Raw genomic sequence first — 12,417 nt, forward strand, 5'->3', positions numbered from 1 at the left:
ACTCTTTCCAATCTAACAGCCCGACAAAAACACATTTTTATGCTGCCCCATACTTTTTCGTGCTGTTAACCCAAATCCGACAGGCATGACATGTATGTACATGCCATGTCCACTGTGAGTTTACTTTATTAATTGTTTTTACACATAGATGGCTACACTTGTACCAAGTCACCAGTGAGACAATTATGAGTATTGCCTGTCTTGCCTGTTTACCCTTTTCCATGATTTTTGAAAATATTTTACATTATCTTATATTGATATTACTATTGTCTATTACATTTTAGTAATTATAATGTCTATAATAAAAATAACAACATTGATATTCATAGCATTAGTAAAAAAAAACATTTTTTTTCCCGCCAATGCAAGGACAGGTGAAATCAGGTATGTCACAAGGTCTACTAATTGACTCCTTTGTGGCTAAGCACTAGCAGAGCCATCTATGTGCAGAGACATTTCACACAAAAAAATAAAAATGAGCACAGCAGTTTTCCGGAAGCACTGAGTTAAACAATATATCATTAACCTATCTTAACCCAATGTCAGTAGGTTTATCTACTGTTCCCTTTAGATTTCAGTGAGTTCTGTTACATACAGAGGGCTCCAGCCAGCAAGGAGTCTATCAGTTGGCCCTAGTGACCAATCCTGATTTCCCCATTCCTTAAATTGGTGAGAAATTGTGTTTTTCTTTCCAATACTACTAATATTCATATTGTTATAATTCTTATTGATATTATGATTATTAAATTGTTATTAAAATATTAATAACACCAAAGACAATAAAATAATAGAAATGAAGCTTTCAAGTAATGAAGGAAAAGGGTAAACAGATGAGATAGGTATGACTAGTAGATGACTCCTTGATGACTCAGCACTTGTAGAGCCATCTATGTGCAAAGACAAGAGATAAACTTTTATTACAATGGGCATGGCATTGTAGTCTTGCCGCTTGCACTAATTAGGTTAAAATGCAAATGTTTCATTCCATAATAAGTTTTAACAGTAGTTTTGTTATAATTTTGTGTGTGTGTGTGTGTGTGTGTGTGTGTGTGTGTGTGTGTGTGTGTGTGTGTGTGTGTGTGTGTGTGTGTGTGTGTGTGTGTGTGTGTGTGTCAAGAATACTGCTTTACAATATCTGTATAAATCTTTTAACCTATTGCCACCAGGTGGCATGTACATACATGCCAAGGTATGCCTGGACTATATTCTAGGTAGCATGTGCATACATGACATGGTGCACCGGTCGCATTTTCCAGGGCATGTATGTCATGTTGCACACGCTATGGTGACAACACTATCCCCCGCAGTGGGTCCAGGCCACTGTGAATCACCCGGTGAGAGGCTTCGTGTCAGCATTAGGTTAATCTAAAAAAAAATAAATTTTCGTGACATGATATTTAGCTGTAGATGTGTTGATATTTTAGTTCTCTAGCTATTAGGTATCTGTATTAAAACAAGAATGAAGTTGTAAATGTATTCAAAATAGGCAAGTTATATCTACATTATAGTGATCTACAAGGAAATCACTTAGTACAGATTGCAATTACTAAAATTTCCATCTAGTTTTTTTTTTCTAAATTTTATATTTCACCATAAATTGCTACAATTATTCTGTTAATACATAGGTTACACTTTATTTTTAAATAATATCATTTTTAAAATAATGAAAAATATTTGTTTCAATTTAAAGACCTGTCCTGTTTCTGCTAAATTAAAATAAATATATGATGTATAACATTCTAAATATATTATTTACAAATAAACACAAACAAAATCAATTTAAGGTGCAAATATCAACAAATACAAAGTGGTTGCTGCATATTACTATACATGGGAAAGTTCTACCATATCATTTATTCAGAATATGAACAAATTGACCAATGGAAAATTTATTATATTACCTTCAACTGGTGTTGTTCCTTAGTTAACTTAAATTTCTAGAGTATTAGTCATATATTTCATAATTTAATATTCATGTTCCAAATTCACTAGTCATTTTTTTTTTTATTATATTAAATTTCATAAACCTATATTCAAGAAGTCAAACAACTGGTGTAAATTCTTACTAGAAAATCTATGTAGTTATGATTGATCAATCTATTACCGAGTAAGAAGAAAAAGGTGCATTAATCTACTCACATTCTATCCATTTTATTTGGAAAAACATTTCAGTAAGATTTACAGTCCTGTTAAGGTAAGCATTGCTTGCCTTCTGCCAGTCCCTCTGTCAGTGATTCAGTATATTAAATGTTAAAACAAAAAATCAGTTCAGAAAATATTTGTGCTTCAAATTTATGAGTATAATCCTAGCAACTATAAGAATATGTTTCCTTGGGAAATTTAAACTGTGTGAACAAATATTCAGCTTTGCAAGGTTGATGATTACTCAATAGGTCTGTAGATGAGAGTGGTTACACACTTCTTGCGGAAACGAATTGATGTTGAAAGAACCATCATGCCATCACGGATGCTCAGAGCATACATGTGGTTGAGCATTACATGGTTAGGTTCAGGAAGTAGTGTTGGTTCACACTGTTGGGGAAAATTATATTAAAGGTACATATGTATTACTGAAACCAAAAGTTGCAATACAATACCTGAAAAATCATTTCAAGATAACTTTAATAGATACATGAATGTATAATTTTAATATCTCTCAATAACCTATTAAACTTACCGAGATTGGTGTATCCTTATTGAGTATGACCTGCAGAAGGTGTGGGGGTAAGACAGGGGGTCCTCGAACCTTCTCCCACTGGTGGTACTCAGGGATTTCCTGACTGTATTCATCCTTCTTTTCTACTGCAACAGAAATGCATATTTCAAGGAAAAGCAAAAAATCGTCTGTATTTTTTAAATTTCCAGAATATAATTCACAAATAAATAATAATCTGGTTAGAGCCTTCATGCATTTGATAAGTTTATCTGTTTTTCTTTATTTTTTGTATTTTAATGTTCTTTTCTTACTTTTGCTTATTCATACCTTGGGTGGAAAAAGTATTTGGGTGAAAAAAATGTGGCAATTCATCCCAATCTCTGATGTGCCAAGCTTTTCTTTTATTTAAGTGGCTAATACTTAATACTTCATATTTACATGTTTTTTTTTTAATATGCATTTTTTTTTATTGACATTGTTTCCCCAACATCAGGTGAGATCAGGTAGGCCTGGTAATTGACTCATTGGATACAATGTGCTTGTGAAAGCCATCTCTGTGTAAACAAAATTCATAAAACAGAAACATAATTAACAGTGCCATCTCACTTAGAAACCATAATCACTGATCCCCCTTGACTAGTTCTGGAGGCACTAGGTGAATCCTTCTACATGAAAGTCACATTGTTGGGATTCACTGGGCCCATGGTTCAAGCTGTTGGAAAGTACATTTACCAACCCCTCAAGTGTAATTCTCAGTGAGGGAGGAAAATGCCCAAGAGAGGGCAGTGCTAGCCTGCATTCAGGAGGAACAAAAGATGCCACTTCCATGTGGAAGAAAGTTTATATATATCCCATGGAAGCCTGCAGAAGAATACATTCATGTATGACATCTTGTTATGTTCAGACCTTCTCTTTCTGAAGCAGCAGCAATAAACTGAAAGCCTTGTGCCTCAGGAGTTACCCTGGTGTCCGGGGTCCCTCGTCATGCTCGCCATTATTGCTTCTGAATCCTATAACGTAGATTTCGTAGTGTAAACTTCTGACTTTTCAGAATTTTCAGCACTTTGTGCTTTGCTTGCACTCTCAATGCCTTGTATTTGCAGGTCGCATGAGACTACAGTAGTGGTAGTCAGCACCCCACCTCAGACCCGCAGCACTCTTCTACAGCAGAGTAGCCCTTACAGGAATTGACCCCTGGTAGGGAGGCCCAGTAGTCCGAGGCATCCTTTGAGGCACTTTATCTTTTGTACTGATTTCTCTTCCTCTCTTCATGTGACTTCACTGAGCCTACCAGCAGTAAGGAGGTGTCTTCCACATAACTCGATCCCTCTTTGGTTCTGGAGAATGCAAACAGGCCTCCACTGGGGGGGTAGAGGACGGAAAACTGCCTTACTCTCTTAACCATTGCTGTTTACGTTGAAGAGTTTTTTTATTCCTTCAGGACTACAGCTTCGGGCCAAGGGGTCAAATCTGGTCCAATACCCAGGATGGATGCTACCCCAGCTACCCCTTCTTATCCTTCAAGGAGGAGGAGCGACCCATGACCACTCTACAACCAATTCAACTCTGAACAATGGAACCCCTATTAATGACAAACCTAGAAGACCTCTTTTCAAAATCCCTACCGAGAATGCAAGGTTCATGAATGGTTAAATGCATGAATGAAAATGAATCTCTTTTGAACGTGAACCCCTTTATCATCAAAAAGGTCCTTGATGGTCAAGTGGACGGCGATTTTGATTTTATCAAAAAATTGCGAGATTGAAGCCTCCTTCTTAAAGTACAATATAACTCCCAGATTAAGGATTTACTTAAGCTGACACAAATTTGTGATTTCAGAATTAAAGTAACTATCCCTATTGGCCCAGATACCTGTAAGGGAGTAATCTTTCACAGGGATTTATGGATGATGGAAAAAAGGGAAATTCTTGAGAGCATGATGGACTAAGATATAGTAGACATTCATTGTATGACCAAGAAGGATGGGAATGTGCAAACGAAAACTGGACTGTGTTTTCTGACCTTTGCTTTAAATAAAATCTCTGAATATGTCAATATCAGATATGAACGTGCCCAAGTAAGACCTTATATCTAAAGGACAATGCATTGTAATTTTGCTGAAGCTCATGACACCATCACCTGTACTAGTCAAATTTCCAAATGTGCTAACTGGAGGTCCCCATCAGTCAGGCTCTGCTGAGGGCAGTAGCCTGAAGGAGACTGAGACATTAGCATATATGAAAAAACATGAAGTTAGTTATACTGAAGCTAAGAGGAAGGTGGAAAGTTTGACACACAAATCTGATACTTCCTATGCTGCAGCAGTAACCAACATCACCCCTAGTGCAAGTAATGTTAGTCAACAGCTTGTGGATAAAGATAAAGAAATTGCTGAACTGAAACAAACTATTCAAGAATAAAGTGTATCAACTGACTAAATTGGTCGACCAAATGGCTGCATCAACCCATCATAAACATCCTAAGAAGGCTGATACCAAATCACAGTCTGGATCGCACCTCCCCATCCAGGTGACTCCTATGAGGACTTCGCCTGGATCTCGATTGTTTTTTTGAGAGAAAAGCAGGTCACAATCTACCAGTCGTCTCCCTTGTCAGGAGATGCAGGATATGGAGACTTCTGTCTCCAAACCATCCTGAGGGAGGTCCCCAAGGTGAGGGAGAGGAAGCCCCTCCCTCCCATAAAAAAAAAAGAAAACTGGCGGACAAGGCATTTCCAAACCCTACAAAACATATCTTTTCGTTAACCATTGTACAATGGAACTGTCAAAGTCTTAGAACTAGAATAAATGACCTTAAATTATTAGCCTTGTACTATGCTCCCGATATTATAGTTCTCCAAGAAATGCACTTAACACACCTCGTGTCTGATGAGGTCGTTTCGTTGAGGAACTATCATCTGTGTCAGAAGGATTGTACATCCACCAAAGAATCCCTTTCACTGAAGTGGCAATTGATTCTACTTTGGAGTTTGTCGCATGCAAAGTAAAAATCAATAACACGTATCTGACTGCATGTTCAGTTTATTGTCCACCTGAAAATGTGGTAATTTATGATGAGCTTTTTGCTCTTCAGAATAGTCAGCCACAAAATGAATTAATTTTAGGTGATTTTAATGCTCATCATATGTTATGGGGTTCCCTACGGGTGGATGGTTAAGGTGAGCAAGTAGCTAAGTTGATTAATGATTCTGATTTGGTCCTTCTGAACGATGGTAGCCCGACGCGGGTGGACGATAATACCGATACTTTGAGTATTACTGACCTATCACCGGTCTCTTCATCAATAGCAGCCAAGTGCCTGTGGCACACCATTGACAACTCGCTGGGAAGTGATCACCTTCCTATTTTTATTGAATATTCATGTGATACACCAATAATGCCTTCAGCACCTAAATTTAAAGTAAAAAGAGCAGACTGGGTTGCCTTCACAATGAGCTTCAAGCTCAAAGTTGTTGGAGAAACCATTGATGATAAAGTAAACAATATTCAGAATTCAATTTTAGATGCAGCAATGATATCCATGCCTAAAACTTCGACAGATAGTGTTAAGCATAGAGTTCCATGGTGGACACCTGTTTGCAGCAGGGTGCTGTGCAAACGCAATAGGGCCTACAGGCTTTTCAAAAATACCATCAATAATGAGAACTTTTGCAATTACAAACAAGCAAGAGCAAGGACTCGTAGAACAATTAGACAAGCAAAAAGAGACTCTTGGCAGAGCTTTGTCTCTACAATTAACAGCAACACCACAATATCACAAGCTTGGTCCACTGTCAATAAAATAAATAAAATAAAAAACATCTGTCAAAATTAAAAATATTCATGAGGGTACCAATTTCGATTCACCAAGAAACATAGCCAATGCACTCGCCGGGCAGTTCTCATATACAAGCAGCTCTGAAAATTACCATCCTGCATTCCTGGCCACCAAGGAAGCAGCTGAGCTGCAACCTATTCTCCTTGCCACAGGAGATGACTTTGATTACAATAAAGATCTAACAATGGAAGAGCTTGTCCCAGCCCTAGGAGCCGTTAGAGGAACATCCCCAGGCCCCGATGATATTCGATATGAGATGATAAACTTAATGATGATGCCATGATTAAGTTGCTAGAAGTGTACAATGAAATTTGGAAGAGCCACACTTTTCCAAACTCATGGCACTTTGCCCATATTATTCCCATATTGAAAGGAAAATCCTAGAACCGCCATCTCCTACCGCCCAATTGCACTGACAAGTTGCTTATGCAAGGTCAGTAGTTAACAGTAGGCTGTTGCATTTTTTAAATTCCAGTAATTTGCTGATCAACAAGTAAAACTGGTTATTCAAGAGGCAATTGCCAAAAAGAAATTTTTGATTTCAGTATTTTTAGATATAGAAAAAGCCTACGACATGACAAAATTTCATACCTGACAGAACTTTCTCTGTCAAACTCTTTTCTGACATCACTTTTTCAGACATTTTTGTCCAGGCAAACGGGGTCTTGTCTTGTCGCCAACATTATTTCTATGTATGATAAATGACATCTTACCAGTTCCCCCTCGGAATCTTAAATACTCACTGTACACTGATGATTGTGCAATATGGCAGTAATGCAGAATTCTCGGAAAATTGCATCCAACTGGCACTGATTCATAAATGGGGCCTCCAGTGGGGAAGTTTTCCACAAGAAAGAGTATTGGGGTAATTTTTTCACATAGGAGGGAGCCGAACATCAGACTAACTCTAGACAGCCACCCAATACCTTTTCAAAATTCTGCTAGATTTCTTGGTCTACTCTTTGATCATAGACTCAATTGGAAAGCCCACATTGGTCAGTTAAAGAATAAATGTCAAGGCATGCTAAATTTATTAAAGTGCATTTCTGGCAACAAATTGGGAGCTGATAGAAAGTCTTTGTTAATGATATATAAAGCCCTTATTAGGTCTGTAGTAGATTATGGGTCAATCATGTATGGTTAGGCATCAAACTCAATTTTGAAAAGTTTGGATGTTGTACAGAATGCTTGTTTGTGTGTGTTGGAGCCCTGAAGTGTACTCGGATCGAGCGTCTTGAGGTGGAGTCAGGAGTACTTCCCCTCAGACTCAGAGGCAGCCAACTAGCACTGACCTATGCCTCAAAGGTGGCTCGAGACCCAAGCCATCCAAATGGCAATAGAGTTATTAGGCCCTTTGACACGCGACTCCATGACCTCGTTGAGAAAGTTGGTATAGATCTCTCTACCATCGATACCCTGGTTCATTCAAATATAGCACCATGGGAAATGCCCAATTTTTCCATCATGGAAGCTTGGCTTCCATCAGCTAAAGCCATGGCACCAGAGGTGGAGGTTCGCCAGTAGTTCAGAGAGTTCCTTATTAAACATCTCCCTTTTTTCATATATATACCAACAGCTCCAAGACAGATGAGTGTGTGGGTGCGGGTGTATTGACGAGTTTAATTCTTGGAAGTTTATATAGTAATAACTAACTCACTCCCTCACTCACTCACTCTCTCTCTCTTATTATTTCTTCTAGTATAGATGTCTCATATTTCTAAATATTTTTTTTATCATTATTTTATTCAAACAACTTTACATTTCTATGTGATAGAAGATTGCATAAATCTGATAAAACATATGCTAAATGATAATCATGTTAAATGTGAGCTTTAATAATAACAATTTATTAATCATCATACATATGGATTCTCTACAATATGCTGGAAGGCCCCTGGGTATACATTCTTAATGTTAAAATGATAGCTATGGTTTTTCAAATATCCAACATGCATTTACTTAGCAATTGCCAAATTCACTGCTTATATGCTAAATTTGGGATACAGAAATATGTTCTCATGCACACACATGCACATGTGTACACACACGAGTGAGCATGCACAATTGTATTGCACATACTACAATAACTTCTGCCTAAATTACTATCTGACCAATTTCTTAATGTACAATGAGTAATACTATGTAAAACTACATTAAGTAAACAATCAGACAATAATTTTTGCATCAATAAAAAAAAAAAAAAAAAAAAAAAAAAAAAAAAAAAAAAAATTAATAATAATAATAATTGCATGAAAAATTTATAGATCTATTCAACAGCCAAACTAAAATCATGCTGTTAACCTATTTGTATGCTGATCATGTACCTTCTAATGCTCACATTTTTCTGTAGTTGATGTCAATAATAACCATGTTATACAAATCATTATGGCACTTACCTTCACCTTTTTCTTTGTTCAGAGCCTGAACACCATAAGTTTTGTCATTCTTATCATTTGGATCTCGGAGAAGTGCATTTTCAAATTCTTCAAAATCACTCTCCTTGATAGTGATAACATTGTTCAATGAGCCAATGTTATTATCACAAGCAGCCTCATTTTCATTATACTTCCATTCACCATCAACAAGAAATTTATATTCATGATGTCCTTCTGGGAGGTCCACAATGGCAACAAAGTCTTTTTCACTGGAAAAGTATAATATATTAATATATCAGACATTATATCCCATTGATGATGTGTTATCATATCATAGTAAACACTAACAAATGCCAAGTGACACTTGTCCTGATTGTGCCAGGATGTATGCTCATATTCAGTGACACTTGGGACACCTTTTACTGAGAGTGGAATGTTATCTCACAGCCATCAGCAAAACACCTCAAGCTGTCTCGTGCTGCACCCAACAGTGATTGACTGCAGTACGAGACAGCTTTGCTCTGGTTCTCTGTCTAAAGTGTAAAGCCATTTTACCAATAGACCACTTGGCTGTTTACCATGTGACTCCAAGACCAAATTAGAACCATCAACTCAGCGATGGCGTAGATGACGATTTTATCTGACCTTGTCTGACCTCTCAGTTTGTGCTCAGAGGCCAATGTGATAAGGTCAGACCAGCCTATGACCTAAAGGCTGGATGGCTGGATGAACGACACCGCACCACAGCACTTAGCCTAAGACATCGTCTCATGTGTTCCCTTACTGTGTTGTACTCTTCGTTAATAAAGAGTCAAGCCGTCATAACCATTATCACTGCCAACCAGTCATAACCTCCCTATCCCCCTCCTCTCTATCCCCCTCCTCCCTATCCCCCTCCTCCCTATCCCCTCCTCCCTATCCCCCTCCTCCCTATCACTCTCCTCCCTATCCCCCTCCTCCCTATCCCCCTCCTCCCTATCCTCTCCTCCCTATCCCCCTCCTCCCTATCCCCCTCCTCCCTATCCCCTCCTCCCTATCCTCCCTCCCTATCCCTCTCCTCCCATCCCCCTCCTCCTATCCCTCTCCTCCCTATCCCCCTCCTCCCTATCCCCCTCCTCCCTATCCCCCTCCTCCCTATCCCCCTCCTCCCTATCCCTCTCCTCCCTATCCCCCTCCTCTCTATCCCTCTCTTCCCTATCCCCCTCTTCTCTATCCCTCTCCTCTCTGATATCAATAGACTAAATGCTATACTGTACACACAAGTAAAAGGAGTCTGATTTTCTACTATGATAAAATGGACAAAATATAGTTTCTTTCATTATATTTAAAATTTTAAGAAATATGAAAGGATGCCAGAAAATAGCTGCATTCAGGAAGCAGAAGCCTTGGGGATACTATTTTGAAACTTTACCTTTTCACCATAGGAATACTCTGCCATTGATTAAATGTGCCAGCAATAGCCACAGCTTGGCCTCCTCCACTCCATTTAATCACAAAGGGTAACATTTTCTTATTTCCCTGTGTAATAACAGCCCGAGGTCTAATAGGCACATGCTCTTCACTGTCTTTGCCATCAGAGGTTGACTGAAATTTGGAAAAAGATTACTGAATACTCCCTACACATTTCATGTATATATACACATATTTATCAAAGTCTCCATATAAACACTGACAGAACACTGATGCATGAACTTCTAACAAAATCCTGTTCAGTCTTTGTACTTTTTTCAAAACAACAGGTTCCTGTTCCTCCTCTGATGGCTGTTGGTGTAGTTTGTTGGCCTTATGTTTATCAAATGTAAATGCCTGGCCATCAATTCTTCCAGGAGAATAAGGAGTAAATTGGTCTCCTGATTTATGACGATCTCTCCGTTCACCTATGGAAGCGTGGTTACCCATATTTTAAATCTGTAAAGGGATTTGAAATTATTACCATCAATAAAACATTTACTCAAATCTGAAGATTATAGTAGCCTATCCAAACCAGCATACCTGTACATTCCCAAAAACTGTACATTCCCAACCATTTCTCTCTAATACATATAAATCTAGTCAATATCACAGCTCCAAGTTATCATGTTCTGTTTACAGCATCAAGTAAAACAGTCATGGGTTCATGATGAGAAATCTATACAGATGCACATATATAATATCATTCTTAACTGCATTCCATCTTCCAAAAGCAAATCTCTTCCCCTCAAATTTTCACCCTTTCTTTAACCCCTGTAGTGGTTGCTCATGATGAGAAATCTGTGCAGATGCACACATGATGCTCAAATCACAAGTTATAAAAAGCATTACCCCATTCTTAACTGCATCAAAGGAGCTGGCTGGTAAAGAAAAAAGGGTTATAGCTATGACATTTACAAGTGGAGTTTGGGAGGCTGTGTACCTCTGACCGATTTTCCAAAAGGAAATCTCTTCCCCTCACATTTGTCACCTTTTCTTTAACCCTTTACCAATGAGTCATGTGTACAGGCATCATAACATACTGTTTGGTCTGTGGGGCGCGGCTACATGCACGGTGACGCACCAGAGCACATGGAGTGAGAAGTTCCGCTTCATGTAACGGACTCCCACAGCCAGTGTATGGCCGTTGCCAGAAATCACCAGAGTTTACTACACTCAGAGATTTCTGTTACCTGTCAGCATCTCCCTGTACTGGTTGCTCTACATGCATAACTTACACATAGTATACATGGACCTTTATCAGGCACTTCAAGATATAATAAGAACCATAAAGAAATTATGTTGAATTCTTGAAGAAATACAAAATGTAAGAGATTTTTATTTGTGGATAATTTATAAAGTTCAGCAAAATAAAAATTATAGGACCTTTAAAAGAAGTGACCATATATGGTAAACCACAGGCAATCACCTTGCCTGACAATGGTTATTAAACTTCATGATTATGTTTAGTGTACTTCTTTGTTTTAGTTTTCATCACAATGCACTCAAATATGTATTTATTAAATGCACATTCTGTATATATGCCACATGTCATATAATATTATGTACCCATACTTTTAAAAATTACAAACACTTGGTAAATAAGGCATGCCTAACTATTTAATGGCAAATTTGACAGTTCTGTTGTCTCCACCTTTCAGAAGCAAGGTTTGTGTTTCCAAATTCTTTCACCATCTTATGGTGAAAGCTCTTAATGAGTGTTACAATATCTGGGATAATAATAAATTCAATGAAGTGCAATGAATCACACTGTATATACCCAATGGAAATCAGAGGTTTGCCACCCTGCCAACCACCAATGCATAACCCTTCACCAAAAAGTAAACTCTTTCAATTTTGAAGTGAAAAGTACTAAATACTGTAAGAGATAAAACAGCTGAATAGGTAATTTAAAATAGAGCAACTGGGAGGAGGTTCCGGGCCAGAGACCCCAGGTAAAAAAAAATATGACAATCAGGTGGGAGATTTGGGAATGAAGCCATTTGTTTGTTTGTATATACATATGTTTGAATCTTAAGTAACATAACCCTTGATTGGGATTTTCCATTTTTTACACTTTCTTTATCGTCTATGAAAAAC

At 37.9% G+C, this 12,417-nt stretch overlaps 1 protein-coding gene across 3 annotated transcripts in view; it reads right to left on the reverse strand.

Annotated features, from left to right (window-relative positions):
• Nucleotides 1–1,020: 1,020 nt before the first annotated feature.
• Nucleotides 1,021–12,417, reverse strand: part of LOC119589999 (5'-AMP-activated protein kinase subunit beta-2-like) — a 12,062-nt gene continuing 665 nt past the window's right edge. The window contains exons 2-6 of one of the 3 annotated variants that reach the window (XM_037938705.1): nucleotides 10,591–10,776; nucleotides 10,280–10,452; nucleotides 8,890–9,137; nucleotides 2,678–2,802; nucleotides 1,021–2,532 (exon numbers count right to left, since the gene is read on the reverse strand). In XM_037938705.1, coding sequence (XP_037794633.1) covers nucleotides 2,383–2,532; nucleotides 2,678–2,802; nucleotides 8,890–9,137; nucleotides 10,280–10,452; nucleotides 10,591–10,767 — 873 coding nt within the window. In that variant the 5' untranslated portion in view covers nucleotides 10,768–10,776 and the 3' untranslated portion in view covers nucleotides 1,021–2,382. The remainder of the gene's footprint in view (nucleotides 2,533–2,677; nucleotides 2,803–8,889; nucleotides 9,138–10,279; nucleotides 10,453–10,590; nucleotides 10,777–12,417) is intronic. The other 2 variants (XM_037938708.1, XM_037938706.1) reach the window with 2 other exon arrangements.

The sequence above is a fragment of the Penaeus monodon genome, chromosome 26 (assembly GCF_015228065.2).
Source record: "Penaeus monodon isolate SGIC_2016 chromosome 26, NSTDA_Pmon_1, whole genome shotgun sequence".
NCBI classification, from domain to species: Eukaryota; Metazoa; Arthropoda; class Malacostraca; order Decapoda; family Penaeidae; genus Penaeus; species Penaeus monodon.